The sequence below is a fragment of the Xiphophorus couchianus genome, chromosome 8 (assembly GCF_001444195.1).
Source record: "Xiphophorus couchianus chromosome 8, X_couchianus-1.0, whole genome shotgun sequence".
Taxonomy (NCBI): domain Eukaryota; kingdom Metazoa; phylum Chordata; class Actinopteri; order Cyprinodontiformes; family Poeciliidae; genus Xiphophorus; species Xiphophorus couchianus.
Window position 1 is genome coordinate 20992902 of NC_040235.1, and position 16996 is coordinate 21009897.

Sequence of the window (16996 nt, forward strand, 5' to 3'; positions counted from 1 at the left end):
AGGATAAGACGGGGAAAAAAATGTGGCAAGACTTAAGAGTACAAGTTTCTCTAAGTGCAGACACTAAAACACGCTCACGACCTGCATTCATTTATGACGTGGCGGATTTAAACTGAAGCAAAAAAAATAAATAAAAAGAAAAGATCGAGAGGAGGCAATTCAATGTGTTTACAAAATTGAAACATCTTCATGTCGGGGGGGGAAAAGAAGGAGCAATTTTGACATCACAACTGGTGTAAGCAACATGTTGGCTTAACTGTCAAGAGGAATGAAAAAATAAATAAAAGGTGAGTGCAATTCCGCCTTCCAATGTCTTTTGCACTGTCTGAAGCACTCCCAATTCTGGCCGACCCTCTTTGTCAATAACTGTTGAGAAAAACATCTTCAAAGTACTGTCCGCTGTTTGGCAAGGGCTGGAACAGTTCCTCAATTTCCCTGGAAAGCCAGTAAAATTACCAATTATTAAATATGAGCAAGCCCAAGAGAAAGTAAAGTAAGAAAAAATAATAATAATAAAAAAAACAAGCATTCAATCACAGAATGGCATTTTGTGTGATGCTAGATGCTGTGTTGTCACTCAGAATTATCTCCAGCGCTTGTGAAGACGGACAGTGGAGGGATTTCAGTGCAAAAATGCAAATTAAAAATAAAACACAGCCCGAGCAGAGAGAGGGAAAACTAGAGCCGTCTCCAAAGCAGCTGCCACTTTGGTGTAATCTTTAAAGTGACTTCGCACATGCACAACTATGAACAAGGCAAGAGAAAATGAGATCATTATTAGCAACGCCACTGTAACAGATGTGTGTATACATTATGTAGAGAAAAACCATAAACAAGCGCTGCACAAAGTAGATAACCATACTGTCGTGAAGCTATTCATAGGCAGTTGGGATACTAATCTGTGCAACATGGTCTTCAGAGACACCAAAGACTAGGAAAATAACAGCAGCCGTAAAGAAAAATAAATAAATCATCATTAACTATACATTTCCATGTTTATTAATGTTTACTATCTGTCAAGGCATACAATTATTCAATTTAGAGTTATATGCACAGACTGACAAATTCAAACTGGCATGTCAGTAACTCAGCAGTGCATTTTTAATGACGTTTGACAAATTATGCCAGACCACCATGCTTTGTCGCAGCCTCTTTCAGCACAGCTCTTCTCATCCGTCTAAAAAAAAAAAAAAAAGACACCCCAAGATGAAGTTGTTCTCTGTGATCACGCATTCTGGGCATTAAAAACCCCAAGACTTCAGGGTTAATGGGATTGCTCCTGTTTTGCTTCTGGCTGAGGTCTGAGTGATGGCCGGAGGGAATCTAAGAAGATGGCCAAAACCGGCTTAGCGGAGACAAGAGGAAGTCAAGCCAATTTTCACTTTGTTGGTTCTCCAGCTTTGCCAAGGCATCCAATTCCATCAGGCGTTTGCTGCTGGGGCAGCTGATGAAAAGGGGCTCAAAGTCTAGTAGCTTGGACAGATTATTCTCTTATCTTCTAATGGCTCTGAGACGAGATTTTCTTTGGAAGTAATGATATCAGAATAACCATCATATGAACTGCAGCCAAAATGCAGGAGTACAGAAAGGAACAACAAGGATGAGCAAAAGACATTACAAACTATTACATCTACCAGCTGGAGGGTTTTCTAAACATATATATTGTATCTTTCAACAACATTAACTAAAATAATTTAAAACATATTTAGTGCATCATAAATAATAATAAAATTTCTTAAAATTCATTGGATGTAGAACAAAGCATTAAAATATGTCTTCAGTGGAGATTTAAAATGTTCCAGTGCTTGTACACATCTAATATTTAGAGTCAGACTATTCCAGAGTCTGAAGTCTGACCTAAAAAAAGTCTCCGTCTCCTCAAGGTTTGAGTGAAAATCTTAGGATGAATAAATGAGATAAGTAACTTTTTAGTGAAGTCTCCAACAGAGGAATAAACTTTTAAATTTTCAGAAAAACTGTCATTTGAGCAGATCACACTTTTTTTTATAGTCTGCAGTTTTTGGAGGTGATTGAGCTGATGAGGTGTATTGATACATAAAGCAACCTTAGTTAAAAGTAACATATTATTATAAGTAGTTGTTGGCCTTCTACGCTCTTATTTACTTTTCTACAAAGCCATTGTGAAATGACAGCAGTCTATAATAGTTGGGATAAAGGGAGCTATTACTGATAGTGCCTTCACAGAACATAGCTTTCAATTCAATAACCATCTCTTTAAAAGCATAGCCTGTGGTTTTAAATCATATTATCAAGACAGAAATGATTTAGTTTTTACAAGATGACTGCTTTTCACTATTGGAAATTTTTCTAAGTAGCTTAATATGTCTTTCATTTAAGGAGAAGAAAAAACTAAGTGGCCTGATTGCAGCAACTAGTGGAGGACTGGCAGCTCTATATCCTCCACACATACTAGAAGAAACTCCAATCTCTCCAGTACTGTTTTGCACTTCATTAAAATAAGTCAAAGTAAGTTGACAAAGTGTTCAAATTACAAAAATCCACATAAAATAATTTTTAAGGACTCTACATTTCTTGCAACTTCAGGAATCGATGTCACAGGAAAAACTGCAAAAATCCAGATTCACCAAACTCCTGCCACCACACTGCAGCAAAAATCAATTTTAGTTCCACATTTCAACACAAACATTATTTTTCATTATACTGAATTATATTCCTCCACTGAGCTTAAAAATATCAATCCAATTTTATTGAATTTTTGATATGTTTGGTGTTTTGCTTTCCGACTCACCGGGGGCTCTGTAGAAACCGGTGTCTTCCTCATTAAGAGGCAGCAGGTAGACTTCACCTTCCTTCCACAGCAGGGGGTACTTCAGGCCTCCAGAGAACTCTCCCCACCAACCATCCTGATCTGTGACCAAAGGGAGTTTTGAAATTCAAAATATTATCCTGTTTCAGCGATATCATTAACAATTACAGCTGGAAAGGTAATGTTGCTGTACAGATAACTTGAAATTAAAGTTTTGAATATTAAATTGGTTCATCTTTGTTATATGCGCCACTACACACCTAAGCATCAAGGCAGTCCACATATCCATTAGTGTTTGTTTGTTTGTTTGGAGGATTTCTATTATTGTAGAGGAGGCATCAAAACTTTTAGCATGCTTTTGTGTTAAATTCTTGCAGTTTTTACTGTTTATACATAAAAAATGGATGTTAGCTGTGTCTTCATTTGTTTGACTAAATTTCCTTTACAAACAAAACATTTCAGCTTTCATTAGGTGTGGTTCAATTACTGAGTGCACTGCAGATGTGTGTGCTCCAGTTGCATGATACGCTGCTGGTAAAAATAAAAAAATAAATAAAAAGGTTTTTATTTTATGCTTTGGGTTGAGCTTTTAAGAATTTCCAGAATAAAGAAAACCACATGTTTTCACCACATTTTCACAGGAAACCACTTTCCCTCCTGTGAACGAGATAGTATTAGGATATCATAGCACTTTTTGCTAAAGTTTAAAACTGTTTAATTACCTAGAGACAAGATTATTTTAACTGAGCAAATGGTCTCTCAGTTAATAGTTTGAACCATTTACATAATTTGATTCCAGAGATTTGACACCTAAATAATAGATAAAATTGGAAAAAATGCTTTGTGTATATACATATATATATATATATATATACACACACACATACTGTATATATATTACAAGGTGAATAATAATAATACAAGGTGAATTCATTTTTATTTCAATGCTTAATATTCTGCATCGATAATTTTAGGCTTAGCAGTTTAGGTGATTTACTTGACTTCTCTTCTAATAACTAAAATAATGAATAGCATTCATCAAACATGGCTTGTAGTACATCTTAGGACAGTACCTACAAATAAATTAATACATTTGACATCTTGGATGATTGTGGTTCATAAATGTTCAACATGCTTCAATGTAAGTTGAGGGACATATTATGCAAAAAAAAAAAAAATCATCTTTTTAAATCCTGCATATTTCCTATTTTGTAACTTACAGACATGGTTTCAGTATCATTTTGTATTTGTTGATAAACTTTCAGATGCGGCAATTCATTTTGCCATCTGAAATGTGCTGATATGGTTTCTACGCATATTGCATATTGCAAGATCTGATCATAAAAGGTGAGTAAATAGCCAGCTGACTTAAACAAAGCAAAGAGTATAGCACAACTGAAATGTATGCATCAAGCTGAATGTATGCAGAAATAATTTATCTATGTATGCAGGTTGATTAGCTTTGACATACCTTCATTGAAGTCTGAGGTGATGTCAATGGCTCTGTAGTGATTGGCTGAGTAGCAGGCGAATGAGTGACCAAAGCAGAAACATGGCTGGCACCCTGCTGGGTGCTCTCTTTGCATGTTGAAAAATCCTGGCTTGCATCTGTAGGTTCATACACAAATGCATGCACAACCATCGTCAAAATAAAACCCAAGATAACCCACATCTGCTTTCGAGCAGTTTAATGCATCCCACATTCTCACTGTCTCTTAAGGTTTAGCCGCAGAGACGCTGGCTGATGCGCACTGCGGGGCTGAGGAGGAAAAGGAATAAGTGAGTTCAGCCGTGAGGTCCGCGAGCTCTGACCTATACACAGCTGCTGGCATATGGGTGGGACAGGAACACTGCTAAAAATCACCCCTTGCCCTAGTCACATTACACAGGAGAGGAACTTGTTCAATGAGCTGTGAAATTCAGTGGGAAGAAAAAAAAAAGTCAAACAGGGACCATGGTATGATTCAGTGGTCCAGGAGTGGGAGACGTGGAGCCGTGTGTGTTTCCAGTGCAAAAATGAGTGCATCAGTTTGATCGTGTGTCCTGGAGGGAAATATAAAAGAGGGAAACGCTTGAATACACTGTGGTACTTGGGAAAATTGACGACAGCAAACAAAATGGGTTGAAGTTTTACCTTCTCTTCCTTTACTCCCCCCCCCCCCATTTTGCTGCATCTGTTTAAAGTGCTGACCTACCTTCTGAGGATAATCGGTGCAATTCATGTTGGGGAACATTATTTCCCATTATTACAAAAGATGTTATTTTACAGTTGAAAGCAAAAAAACATGAGTTGTTCTTATTATGAGGGACTTAAATAGTTACCCTAGCAACCGCACATACGCACATAGGTGACATAAGCAATAAACTTCTCACCCACCTATTGCAGCTCTGCCCCTCCACGTTTGGCTTACAGTAGCAATGCCCATCCAGGGGGGAGCACTGATCCAAACTCCCGCTGGGCTCGCACTCACACGGCCTACAGACAAGTGATGTAAAATGGAATATTTTTAAATCTGCTTATGAATACATATTTACATAGAACAATTATTTCAAAGGATAAAGCGTCGCATCTGAAAGAAAAGGAAAAAAAAACGGCTCTATATTTTAGTGATTTATCTTCACTGTCATCATATGGAGAAGATTTACCAGCATCTCACTTCAAGAGGGAATTAATGTCGGGGTTATTGCTGCCATTGACGTTTCTTTGTTTCTCTTTTACGTAGATAGAAACCCCTGGATTAAAGCCTCTGTGTTTAGATGTGTCTGTTTAACATGGAGTCATTCACAGAGCTATTGCTGTCGTTAACGTAGGGTACTCTGCTTCGAATGAAAATGACTCCCTGTATTTAACCTTGTCTTGTTAAGAGATAAAACTAATGATGGCTATCTTGCAGCCATTAACTATATATTATATGTTCTATTCAACAGAACATATAACATATATTATATGTTCTGGTTCAGTGTTTTATATTTGTTTTAGCCAAGTCTTTTTCCTGTACCAATTCAAGAGATCAGCGTTTAAGTTTCTAAAAGACGAAACAGACAAGGTAAAAACTGCATCCTTGGAGTTCATGGCATAAAATCACTGCAAACCAAAATGAATGTAGATTCCTCCACCCCAAGAAACATCTTGTTGAACCCCATGCATGTTGTTTGCAGGCTCTCCTCATGCACCTCTCTAAGTACTCAATCCAGCTTTTGCCCACAGTCCAAAAACATCCATGTTAGGTTAAACTTGTCTTCCTAAATTGCCCTTGGAAGTGAGTGTACCTGTGCATGGTTGTTTATCCTGTGTCCCTCAGTGTTACCCTGTGATGAACTGGCAACCTGTCTACGATGTACTGTCACCAATGACCCCCTAGCACAGCATTTTGGAAAGACAACATCACACCAATGGTCAAACACAGCGGTGGTGTGATGGACTGGGTTTGACTTGTTGCTTCATGACCTGGATGACTTGCCCTGATTGATGGAGTGATGTCCCCTGGAAGGAGAACATCTGCCATCAGTTTGTGACCTTAAGTGCAAGCACACTTGGGTTATTTGGCAGGGCAGTGATCCAAAGCAGACCAACAAGTCTATGTCTGAAAGCAGCACTGACTAAAATCTGACTGCATGTTGGCTGTGGCATAAACTTAATTGGACCGTTCATGATCAAAAACCCTTCATTCTGAAAGATGCAAGGGTGATAAAAAGAAAGAACAGAATGTAAGGGGGGAAGTACGTTTTCTCAGCACTGTAATTGAATAGAAGATGGAACAGTTTGCCATGTAAAGTGCCTTCTGTGAATTGGTGCTACGAAAATAAACTGAAAGGAATTACATTTAAAGAGACATAACACATAGTGCTATTTTATAGCATAATAAAGTAACATAATACATTAACATAATTAACATAATAAAGTTTATGTTAACTTCAGCTGTTAAAAAATGCTATATAAACATCAAATATGACTTCAAAGTTTACTTCCCAATTTAAAGCCTTGAAATTCGGCCTCTGTCTCTTTAAAAACGCTCTCTTTCTGAAACTCCGCCTTCAGGAAGTCATTCATTAACCCTTTAACAATGTTTAACCAGAGTTACACTGAGAAGTAGCTCCTAAAATGAGCTCAGCAGATGCACAGTTCCATCAGGGGTTTGCTAATTGCTGTAGGCTAATCTGAAGGAGCTGAGTGGAGGAGTTGCAGGGGGAGTGCTGCTGTGACATGGAAGCTCGGATGCATGGAAACTGCAGCTCCTCGAAGGAGCCTTGAAGGCGCTGCTAGGTCCTCCCAGGCGTTTTGCACAGCTGAATGGTTGCCGTGGGAGATTAAAGGATTTTTCAAACATGCATGAAAGAATCAAAGCAATACTCCAAGTATTCGTTTGATGAAGGAATAACATTATAACAAGATGTAAAGCTCAAAAAATGTACATTTTACATGATACTTCCCCTTTAATAGAATATACTACAGCAGTAAGCATGTGTAGTGTGTATATACTGTACCTTTGGGGATATTTTAGTTAGAGTAAAACAACATTAATATGCAAGAATAATTATTATTGTCTATGCTCATTTAAAGGACTGAGATTTCTCCTTCAGAAGGTCCAACAACATTGATGCAGATATTTAAGTTGGAAATTTTATCCAGATATCTCAGTTACAAAGACGTATTCTGACAAATCACGCATGTGATTTCCTTACACAACAAACAAGATGGAAGAGACAAGCTGTTGAATGAAACATAAAGACTCTCTAGAGTAACTCTGATAAAACTCAAGTGAGAAAGCGCGCAAGTCTACAGTCGCTTGAACTTTGTCCAAATGTGTTTGATTGTGTTTATTGATTGATTCCTTGTGTTTGAGACTGTAACATAGAATCTATTTCAATGAGGTGCCATTATAAATAATTCAATTATCCCAAGGCAAGCTGCCTATACTTGTTTCTGCTCTAGTGGTCCGGGTAATTCACACCTCAGCTAAACAGCCAGAGTTTGCTGCATGAATGACAGTACTCGGCGTGTGTGCGTGAATGCATGCTGCCATGAGCTTATGGATAGTATTTTGACGGACTGTCTCTGCTCTAAAGAAGAATCTCCCTTATCTATGACAAATTTATGGAAACAAATCAAAGTCAGAGAATAACATTTATCAGAAAGTGTGTAACAATTTAAAGAATATATTTTTTAAATCTGCAAACTATAGTTAAAAAAATGTGTTTTTTTATAGCAATTCTTGTTTGGTTGTGCAAGTTTCTTTATCGCATTTAAAACAAAACAAAAAACAAGAAGGACAAGAAGGAACAAGGCCGACACACTACCAGGTTTCAAAGAAGGTCATAAATTCAAAGCTGTGATCCAGTATTTTGCGATTTTGTTAAAACTAAAAAAATCTGCTCACTTTGCTTGAGTTTATAATGCATTTACTGCCAACCATAAATTCAATATTGTGAAACAAATGTTTTATTTTATCTTGTGTAGTATTATTATAACAATTTTGGAAAACCTGCTTTGGAACCCCTAGTCTACTGTCTGTTGTCACGATACCCAGAGTAAGGTGGTAGAGAAAATAATTGATTTAAGCAATCATTGATATGCAATTCAACACTATAATAACTTAGTATTCATCGGGCAGCTACAGGGTATGCAAGAATAGACTTCTCAGGAATTTAAATACGGCAAAATACTTCTCTGGCACACATGTGCACCATCCTGTACATTAACATGCAGAGTTGCACACATAGTTATTTAGTATGAGCACTTCAAGGTCAGACAAAGTTGAAATGCCCCTTTTATCATGAAAAACGCATGCAGTGGGTCAATGCATCTTCAAGATGCAAGAAAGGTGTGCAGAGAAACTCTAAAATTGGCTTTTAGTGTGCAGAGTCTGAGGTCTAAATGTGGCTCATACCTCAGGAATGAAAGCAACTCTGCCTGTCTTGAAATCAATTGAAACCCTCTGAGCTCATTCTTGTGGCATGCTGGAATTATCAATAACAGGGGCGAGTTCAAACGTAGAGAAACAATATGCAATATGTCAGAGAATGCAGTGCTTGTGTAGAGTTTTACTGAAGCAACAATGAAAATATCTGAAGATATCTGTCAGTCTAAGGTCATGTCAATGTCGATGATAGTTTACAAAAATAGGAACTCTCTATCGCTTTAACACATTTTGGTGAAATTGTGAATCTATGTGAAACACAAAAATAAAAAACAAGTCAACAGGCTGCTGTAATTAAATGTTCAGCAAATTAAAAGTTTGCTGAGAAGAGCAACATTTGTTTTGAGAGGCTCTTCAGCCTTGCACCATTTGCCATGTGTCACAGCCTCACCCAACTCAGGATGATGAATGTCGAGAATGTAGATGTTCACAAGAGCTACTGATTCAGCATCTGTATTATCACCAAGACTGTGTAGACATTGGCATTTTTTTAAGCAATAGAGGAAAAAAAACAAGTTAGTATTTATAATTGAATGAAAAGGTTGTTTCTATAACCAAGCAAGTTTACACTAATGTTTAAGTCCTGTGCTTTTAGATTGAAAAGGTAACAAATCCTGAAAAGACTATCTAATTGAAATAAACACAACTGTACATGTAATTAGGCCCAGTTAAAATGAATATTTAGTGGACAAGTTTGAATTCAGGAAATGTAAAGGGGAACACTATATAGTAGAATTAGGTCAAGACATATTCTTACCTGGGTTGTATTTATTAAAATAATTTTATTGCTTCACACAAACAACACATTTGACAGAAGGTGGTAATTGTTGGTACAAAGCAAAATTTGCTTTGTACACAGGATAACAAATTTGAAAATAAAATAACATAACAACCATGAATAAATCATTAAATAAACTATGAATAAACCATTCAGGCCTTGGAGTAAAAAGAAAAGGTGCGTAGAAAACGTATTTGTTGCTATTGTGCGACACACTGATATACTCTGATGCAGCCAAGCCAGATACCTGGCATCTTTTTTTGGATGCCAGCTCATCAATGTCGGGGCTCAGGGTTTGAGCTGAGGAAACCTTCATTATCGAACAAAGGTGTTCGTCAGTCAGACGCCTCCTGTGAGACGTTTTCGTCATCTTCATTGAGGAGAAAAGTTGCTCACATACATATGTAAACAGATATTCTGTCTCCCACCTGTCCAGAAAAGTTCTATTTTCTGTCTTTCTTTTTGCCATTTTTTGGTAGGGTAACACAGTGACAGCTGTAGTTTGAGGTCGCAGTGTGGTTTGGGGGAGAGGAACGAGGATGCGGGGTGCGCCAGGGCTTTCACCGAAGGAGTGCGCAAGAAGACGGATCACCACCTTCCTAATACATCCATGTCCGCTACCATAAGTGCTACTGACACAGAGGAGGAGGCGTGTCTGCCTCTGTCCTGATTGACGTGCCAAAAAAACAGCAGGGCATTATGAGATTTATAGTATAAGCGGTAAATGGGGCGTCACAGCGTTGCCAATGTATAATACCTGCGGGCCGGCTCTAATATTAATTTGAAATTGCCTCGCGGGCCAAATATAATTACACTGCGAGCCAAATTTGGCCCGCGGGCCAGAGTTTGACACCTATGTTTTACAGTCAATTACCACACGAAACACATCTGCATCAAACAATGATCATAACGAAACTGTGGGTTCTTAGTCTTTTACTAATAATCTGAACTGTAAATGACTGTAAATAGGAGAAATTTGAACTCTCTACATCTTTTTACACTCTAAAATCTGTGTGCATAGACTGTTGACTCATGGACTACATTTTTATTTTTATTTATTTATTTTTTTACCACACAGCAGGAAACCACTTGTCACCCGTTTGTGGTCCAAGTAAACAAAACTTCCTGACTCTAATTTCAACTTCAGCCACACTTCCTACAATCAGAAAGTTGCACAGCACTGTCTGTGCCTTTCATATCTATATTTATTGTTGTCACCTTGTCTTGTAAAATACTTGGCTCATCAGAATGTCTTAATCCTCTTTTCATAACTACATAATCTGTGGGCTCAAACTAGCTTTCTTGAACATTAGTATTTGTCTTAATTCGTGACGGTGCGCGTTGTTCACCTGCAGCCACCTGGACCCAATGAGTGGAAGCCAGCCTGACACGTGTCGCACTTCTCTCCTGTCACGCCAACTCGACACCGACACCTTCCTTCTCTATCACACTGCAAACTTAATGAGCCTGCAAGGGAAACAGACAGATCATACAGGAGCATAAAAGAAGGAAATACCTCGTAAACCGGAAATAGCGGAAGGCTCATTGAAAAGAAAAATCATCCTAATAAAGATGATTGAAAATCACATTAGACAAATCAATACGTCAATAATACCTTTTCATAATGGGGTTAACAGGATATCTTGTTATTGACTTTCCTTTGACAAACTTACTTCAAACATAATCATAGAAGAGCAGGATGTCATCTATCGGCTGCACTGATATTGTGCGACTTCAGCTAATGGACAAAAAAGACCAGCTGGGGCAGAAAGAGGAGAATAAAGGGAGCCTGATGGAGTCTGTTATAACCTTTGATCAATATAATGGACTCCAACAGCTCGTTGCAATCACCTTACACTATTTATATGCTGGGCAAAGATGGTGGATATCCTCGTTCATTTTCATCTGTGACCTGATGATGGTGGCTGAACCAAAAGTTCCCCATGGCTTAATGAGCAATGAAGCACTTCCCTGATAATGTTCAGTGACTCGGCTGGATCAAATCACACCTGCACATCTGATTGAAGTCATTCTTTTAATGGTCAAGTGATTATAAATCTGATGAGATGTTCAAGATATTATATGAGCAATATTTCTTAAACTATAAGGACAAAGACCTTCCGCTCTCTAGTAAAATTTGACAGTTCCCTTAATCAGTGGGATTAAGGGAATGTGGCATTATTAATATTTTAAAACTTCTGGCCATAACTCTTGTAAACAGTAATACCACTGTGCAATTTTATTTGTTGACTTCAGTAAATTATTTGATTCTGTAGATTATAAACTTTTATCAAGATGAGTGTTTTCTACATGATTTAGTAAAATTACTCTGATTTGGTTCATAAAATACTCACTGTAGTAAACAATGCATTAGCACCCCTTACAATAACTAACCGAGGTATTCTCCCCAAAGAATCTATGTTTCCCCAAAATATTATTCTCCAGTTTTAGAAAAGAGTTGAGACAGAAACTAACAGCACAATTAATTGTGTTGAATTTTACTCAACATGCTTTTAAATATTCAACAATTTACAAGTCGTTTGTTTGGCATTCACCACTGTACTTCCTTCTTTGAGCTGTCCCCATTTTTTAGCATTTCTGACAGTAGTCTTGGCGAAAACTGCTTAGGATTATGTTTACACTTCCATACTGAGCAAGACTCCTAGGCAGAAAGTATCTTAAGGTCACTTTTCAGGCTACATAAAAGCTATGGTATTACTCATATTATAGCACTGAGTCCAGTAGCTAGTCTTTTGTTTGTTTTGGGTATTTTTTGTTTTTTTTGAGAATACTCACGAGAGCGGCGAAATTAGCAGGCAGTGATGGGTTGTAACTGAGATTTAAGGTGTCATATGTGCAGCTTACCATTGATATTGCAGTTGCAGGGCAGGCACGCCTCTTCCGGATCCTTCCTGTAGTGATTTTCCTTGCATCGTTCGCAGTGGGGACCATTGGTGTTGTCTCTGCAGCTCACACAGCGCCCCCCGCTGCCAGTGCTCCTGTACTGCTCCATGTCAAACACGCACTCGTCTGATCTCCCACTGCAGTTGCACTCTGTGAGTAATGGAAAAAAAGAAGACAGGAAAAGAGAGAAGGCAGAAGGTCAAGTGAGGAAAATCAGGAAAAGCAGGGAAAGAGAGCCAAGGAAGAAAAGGAAACCCATCAGAAATAGATGCAGGGGGAGAGACACACAGACAGGGAATACAGTATGTGTGAGAGATTATGTGTTCTGGGATTGGATCATAATTTAGAGGCTCGTTGCTAATCTCATTTCACACGGGCCTAATGAGAAGCCAATCGGCTGTCAGGGGGCACTTAGATAACAGTAATTCATGTTTATACAAGAGCAAATTACTCAGCTGATAACGCACCATCAAAGCCCTCGTAGCCCTTGTATCAAATCCCTCCTTAGTTTACCAGTTACCCTGAGGGGGGACTTAGGTGAAATTGCCCATTTTATTATGAATCCGGCTCTCTGTTGTGCTCAAAATAACCATACGATAACTGTTTCCTTTTAATGAGACGTCTCAGCAGTATTCACCTTACATAATCGGCTTATATAAAACCTAGCATCGCAGCGCTGGGCTTAATGAAATTTATTTTAAGTAACTGGAAATGTTGTTTAAAAATATTTAGTCAATAAAAATAAGTTGCGAATTTAAGGGTACCCACACATAAACAGTGCCATTACAAGTATCCCGGGCTTTAAATATCTTACAGAGAACTGCTTAACCCGGAAACTTAGAGAGCATGGCACAACTGAAAACCAAAGACTGCCCACTTCAACTGGTAGGTGGGAATGGGCTTACCACTTCAACCTACCAGCTAGTTTGAGAAGCAAATGTGATGGAACTAAATGTTTTACCTCATTTGGTTATTAGCGTCAATAAAAAAAAAGAGCAAAACATAATTGTTTTGTCATCAAAACCCTTCAAGACCAAGACCAGACATATCACTGACACCTCCATTATGGGCACATATATTCATCTTTAAGTTGTTGCTTAGTTTTCCCAAATTTCCAAAGTCATGACACAGCAAACATGTGAAAAAAATGAACTATGGTCAGACAAGACCAAAATGTAACTTTATGACCAAGTTGCAAAAAGTAATGTGCAGCACCTTCCTTTACGGGTTCTATTATGACTTGGGCAACCAAAAATGACTGGCCAAGGCCGAAGATCACTTTAGTGAAATGTATTACGCTTTTCTTCACATGAAGAGGAGAGGTGCAGAATATGTACAAAGGACATCCAAGGCAGAATAAAGCAGACAAACAGCATCACCTTCAGTGTGACTTGTCAGGAGTCTAACCGCAGACTGACTCCCTGGCAGAGCCACAGGCTCCGCCCACAGAAAGACCAAACAAGAAAAAAATAAGTAAACAATTACTTCTAACTCAAGAAAACGCTTGACGTATACAAAGTAATAATAAACACCGGGGGGAGGGAGGTAGTAAAGAAAAAATATATTAAAAAACGTGATCAAAAATAAAATGATCAATTTAATAGAAAACACTCGATACGTTCTGATGACATCACTACGTCATCATGCGCCACAACCTGGAAACAGCCCTGCTTGAAAATAGAACCGGGAAAATGTTTGAAGCTGAAAATAACAGGCTAGGAAGGACGATAATAACTGCAGCAGGAACACAGCGTGTGCACCCACGACGAACCGCGTCAGTTTAAGCTGCAACAAAAAGTAAGTTAGCGGTTGTGCATATGTTTGCGTGTGTGTGTGTGTGTGTGTGTGTGTGCGTGTATGTGTGTGTGCGGGGATTGCTCGCATGTTGACACGGACTGTATAAGTTCCAGCTCGTGACGGTTCTGTAAAGGTTGAACAAGGTTTAGGTTCTGTTGGGGCTTCACATTGCAACAGGATAACAACCTTCAAAAACCTTTTTTATACTGTATGTTGGAATAGGTAGCCAAAATAATAGCCAGGAACTGACTAGGCTATTACATCACACTTGTCAGATTTTAATTTGTATTCCATGTATCATTTTGTTCACACTTTACAATTACCTTCTCTTTGTTGTTCTGCTACATTAAATATTTAGAAAGTACATTTGGAATTTTGGTGATCTGGAAAGATGTGTTTGTGTTTAAAAGCTTTTAAACACAAAAGGATTAGTGTTTAATTCTATACATACGCTTTGACAGATGCAGTCAAGGTCTACTTTGACCTGCCAGATTTAAATATAAATGCATTTTCTGTCAAATTTGTTTTTGATTAGAAATGGCAGTGGCATCTCTCTAAAGATAGTACAATACTGAACAAAGGGCAACATTTTTGAAAAGAGCTTCTCTGCTTAATTTACATTTTATGCTGCGGTTCACTGAAGTTCTTTGCCGTATCACACTTGTTTAAAATAATGTCTGCGGTCTGCAGATGATGATAAATCAGGACTATTATGTATGCTCATGGTGCACGAAAAGCACAACTATCGCAGCCCGAGAGTGTTTTGGATCAAACTATCAAACGACTGCAGACTGGCTAAGCATACAGATTCATGCCCATAACTCAGAGTTAAAATGGTCGTCATTCTAACGCAATATGTGCTCTTATCTCACAGCAAACAAGTTTGCTAAAATAACTAAAGTCAAACCACTGTAAAAATGTAGAGGTAGAGTCCTTCTCTTCATCCTCAGTTCTGAAAAGGAAAAAAAAATAGGAAAAACTCTTCATTGTAAAATTTATTGAATGACAATATACAGCGACAATACTCAGCTCCTTATTTTTATCCGAGGGATTACCAAGGATTTTAACAGCAGAGGAGTTTTAGACCATGGAGTCCTTCAAAGGACAAACATGAGGAGAAGACTTAAGAGGCTAGAGTTGGCTGATGTCACCAAGAGAATGAAGCTACCCTGGAGTAAACTCGCCAGTGTCACACACATGGATCGCCATATTTAACTTGAAAAAATGTCAGGAGTCTGACATAAAGTGAAAGAGGAAATCCCTGAACAGGATGGCATTTTCATCAAGAATCTCTGAGTCTGTGTTGCAGCTTAATCATGTCATTAATCCAGTTGTGAAACTTGCCAACTTCATACGAGCGAGGGGACTCCAGCATTGTTAAATTTATTTTGTTTCTGTAGGAAACCAATGTGACTCATAAGGACGTTATCACTATTGTTAAAGTAAGTCTGGTTTTGTTTTTCTTATAAAATAAAATAAAAATACATGTACAAGTCTGGTTAAGCTTGGGCATAGCATTCCAATGAGTGTGGAGATAAAAGAGGAGATAAGCAAATGTTTGGAGTTCATGGGGAAATGCAACAAATTTCCTGATGTGAGGTTGGCTGTGTGGCTTTGCTTATTGCTTGTGCATGTGTGACATTTTCACACATGAATGAGCTGAACTTAAATCTACAGGGGATAGATAACTTTGTGGACAACAAACTGATATTTCTCTCATTTTCCCCACATTAGCTTTGCAAATAGAGGATACCCAAAACGCAAAAAAGTACAGCTAATCACTGTTCGACCTACGTGGAGAATTCTGCCATCAATTCTCTTGTTTTGGGAAAAAAAAAAAAAAGACAAGTCACTTCAGCTGATGTCCTGCCCCCTGTCACAAGATCCCAAAACAGCATCACAGGAGGTGCTGCTGGAACTGATCAATCGTCAGTCTGACTCCATTTTAAAGAAGTTCAGCTCACTTACACCGAGTGACTTTTACGTTTTGCTTAACGAAGCCATTTTCCGAACTAGCGGCGGGTGGCTCAGAAGATGCCGGTGTTGTTTGGCTCGACCTACGTGTGTGAGCAGACGTTCAGCGTCATAAACGTCAACAAAGCCCATGAAAAATCCAAGTTAACGAACCAACACCTCGGATCTATCCTGAGAACTGCCACAACAAAACCAACTTCAGCCTTCGACGAACCGGCAGAAAAGGGAGCCCACAACACTGTTCCTACTGTGTTATGAAAAAATAACTTTTGGCAAATAATTTGCACCATAGGCCTTGCAGGTGCATGCTTTAGTAACTACTAAACCTTTGACGTCATTCATTTAATAGTTCACACAAACACATTTGCTCCTGGCCTGGCTCTAATGTCAAATTTTAGAACCCACTGTGACCCACGAGTCAAAAAGTTTCCCCTTCCCTGTTCTATGTTGATATGCATCTACAGAACAGAACTTTAAGCTGCTAAATATTCCAAGATTTAAATGACATAAATATGGCACACACTGTTTTTATGAAAAGCATAGATAAACTGTATCCATCCAAATTATCATCCATCTGAAAATGAAATACAATTCGGCTAAAATGATGATGATACACAATAAGATTAAGGATTACGTTAAAGACTAACAATACAATAAAGCTCCTGAAAGTAAATATGAAAGCGAGATATTCACTTCAGTTTTTCCCCTCACTTTATTTTAAGTGCCATCAATTCAAAAGGTGGAGAAATGAAGAAATAAGCATCTCTCTAATAAAAAAAGGACTTCCAGCAGATGGAATATCCCAAATCCCTTTGGATTTACTGAGCTAAAAGTATA

General features: G+C 38.2%; 1 protein-coding gene across 1 annotated transcript in view; it reads right to left on the bottom strand.

Annotated features, from left to right (window-relative positions):
• lamc3 (laminin, gamma 3) overlaps positions 1-16996 on the bottom strand; it is a 136001-nt gene that overhangs the window by 67563 nt on the left and 51442 nt on the right. The window contains exons 5-9 of the mRNA XM_028024766.1: positions 12350-12538; positions 10834-10951; positions 5166-5264; positions 4260-4396; positions 2771-2890 (exon numbers count right to left, since the gene is read on the bottom strand). Of these exons, the coding sequence (XP_027880567.1) occupies positions 2771-2890; positions 4260-4396; positions 5166-5264; positions 10834-10951; positions 12350-12538 (663 nt within the window). The remainder of the gene's footprint in view (positions 1-2770; positions 2891-4259; positions 4397-5165; positions 5265-10833; positions 10952-12349; positions 12539-16996) is intronic.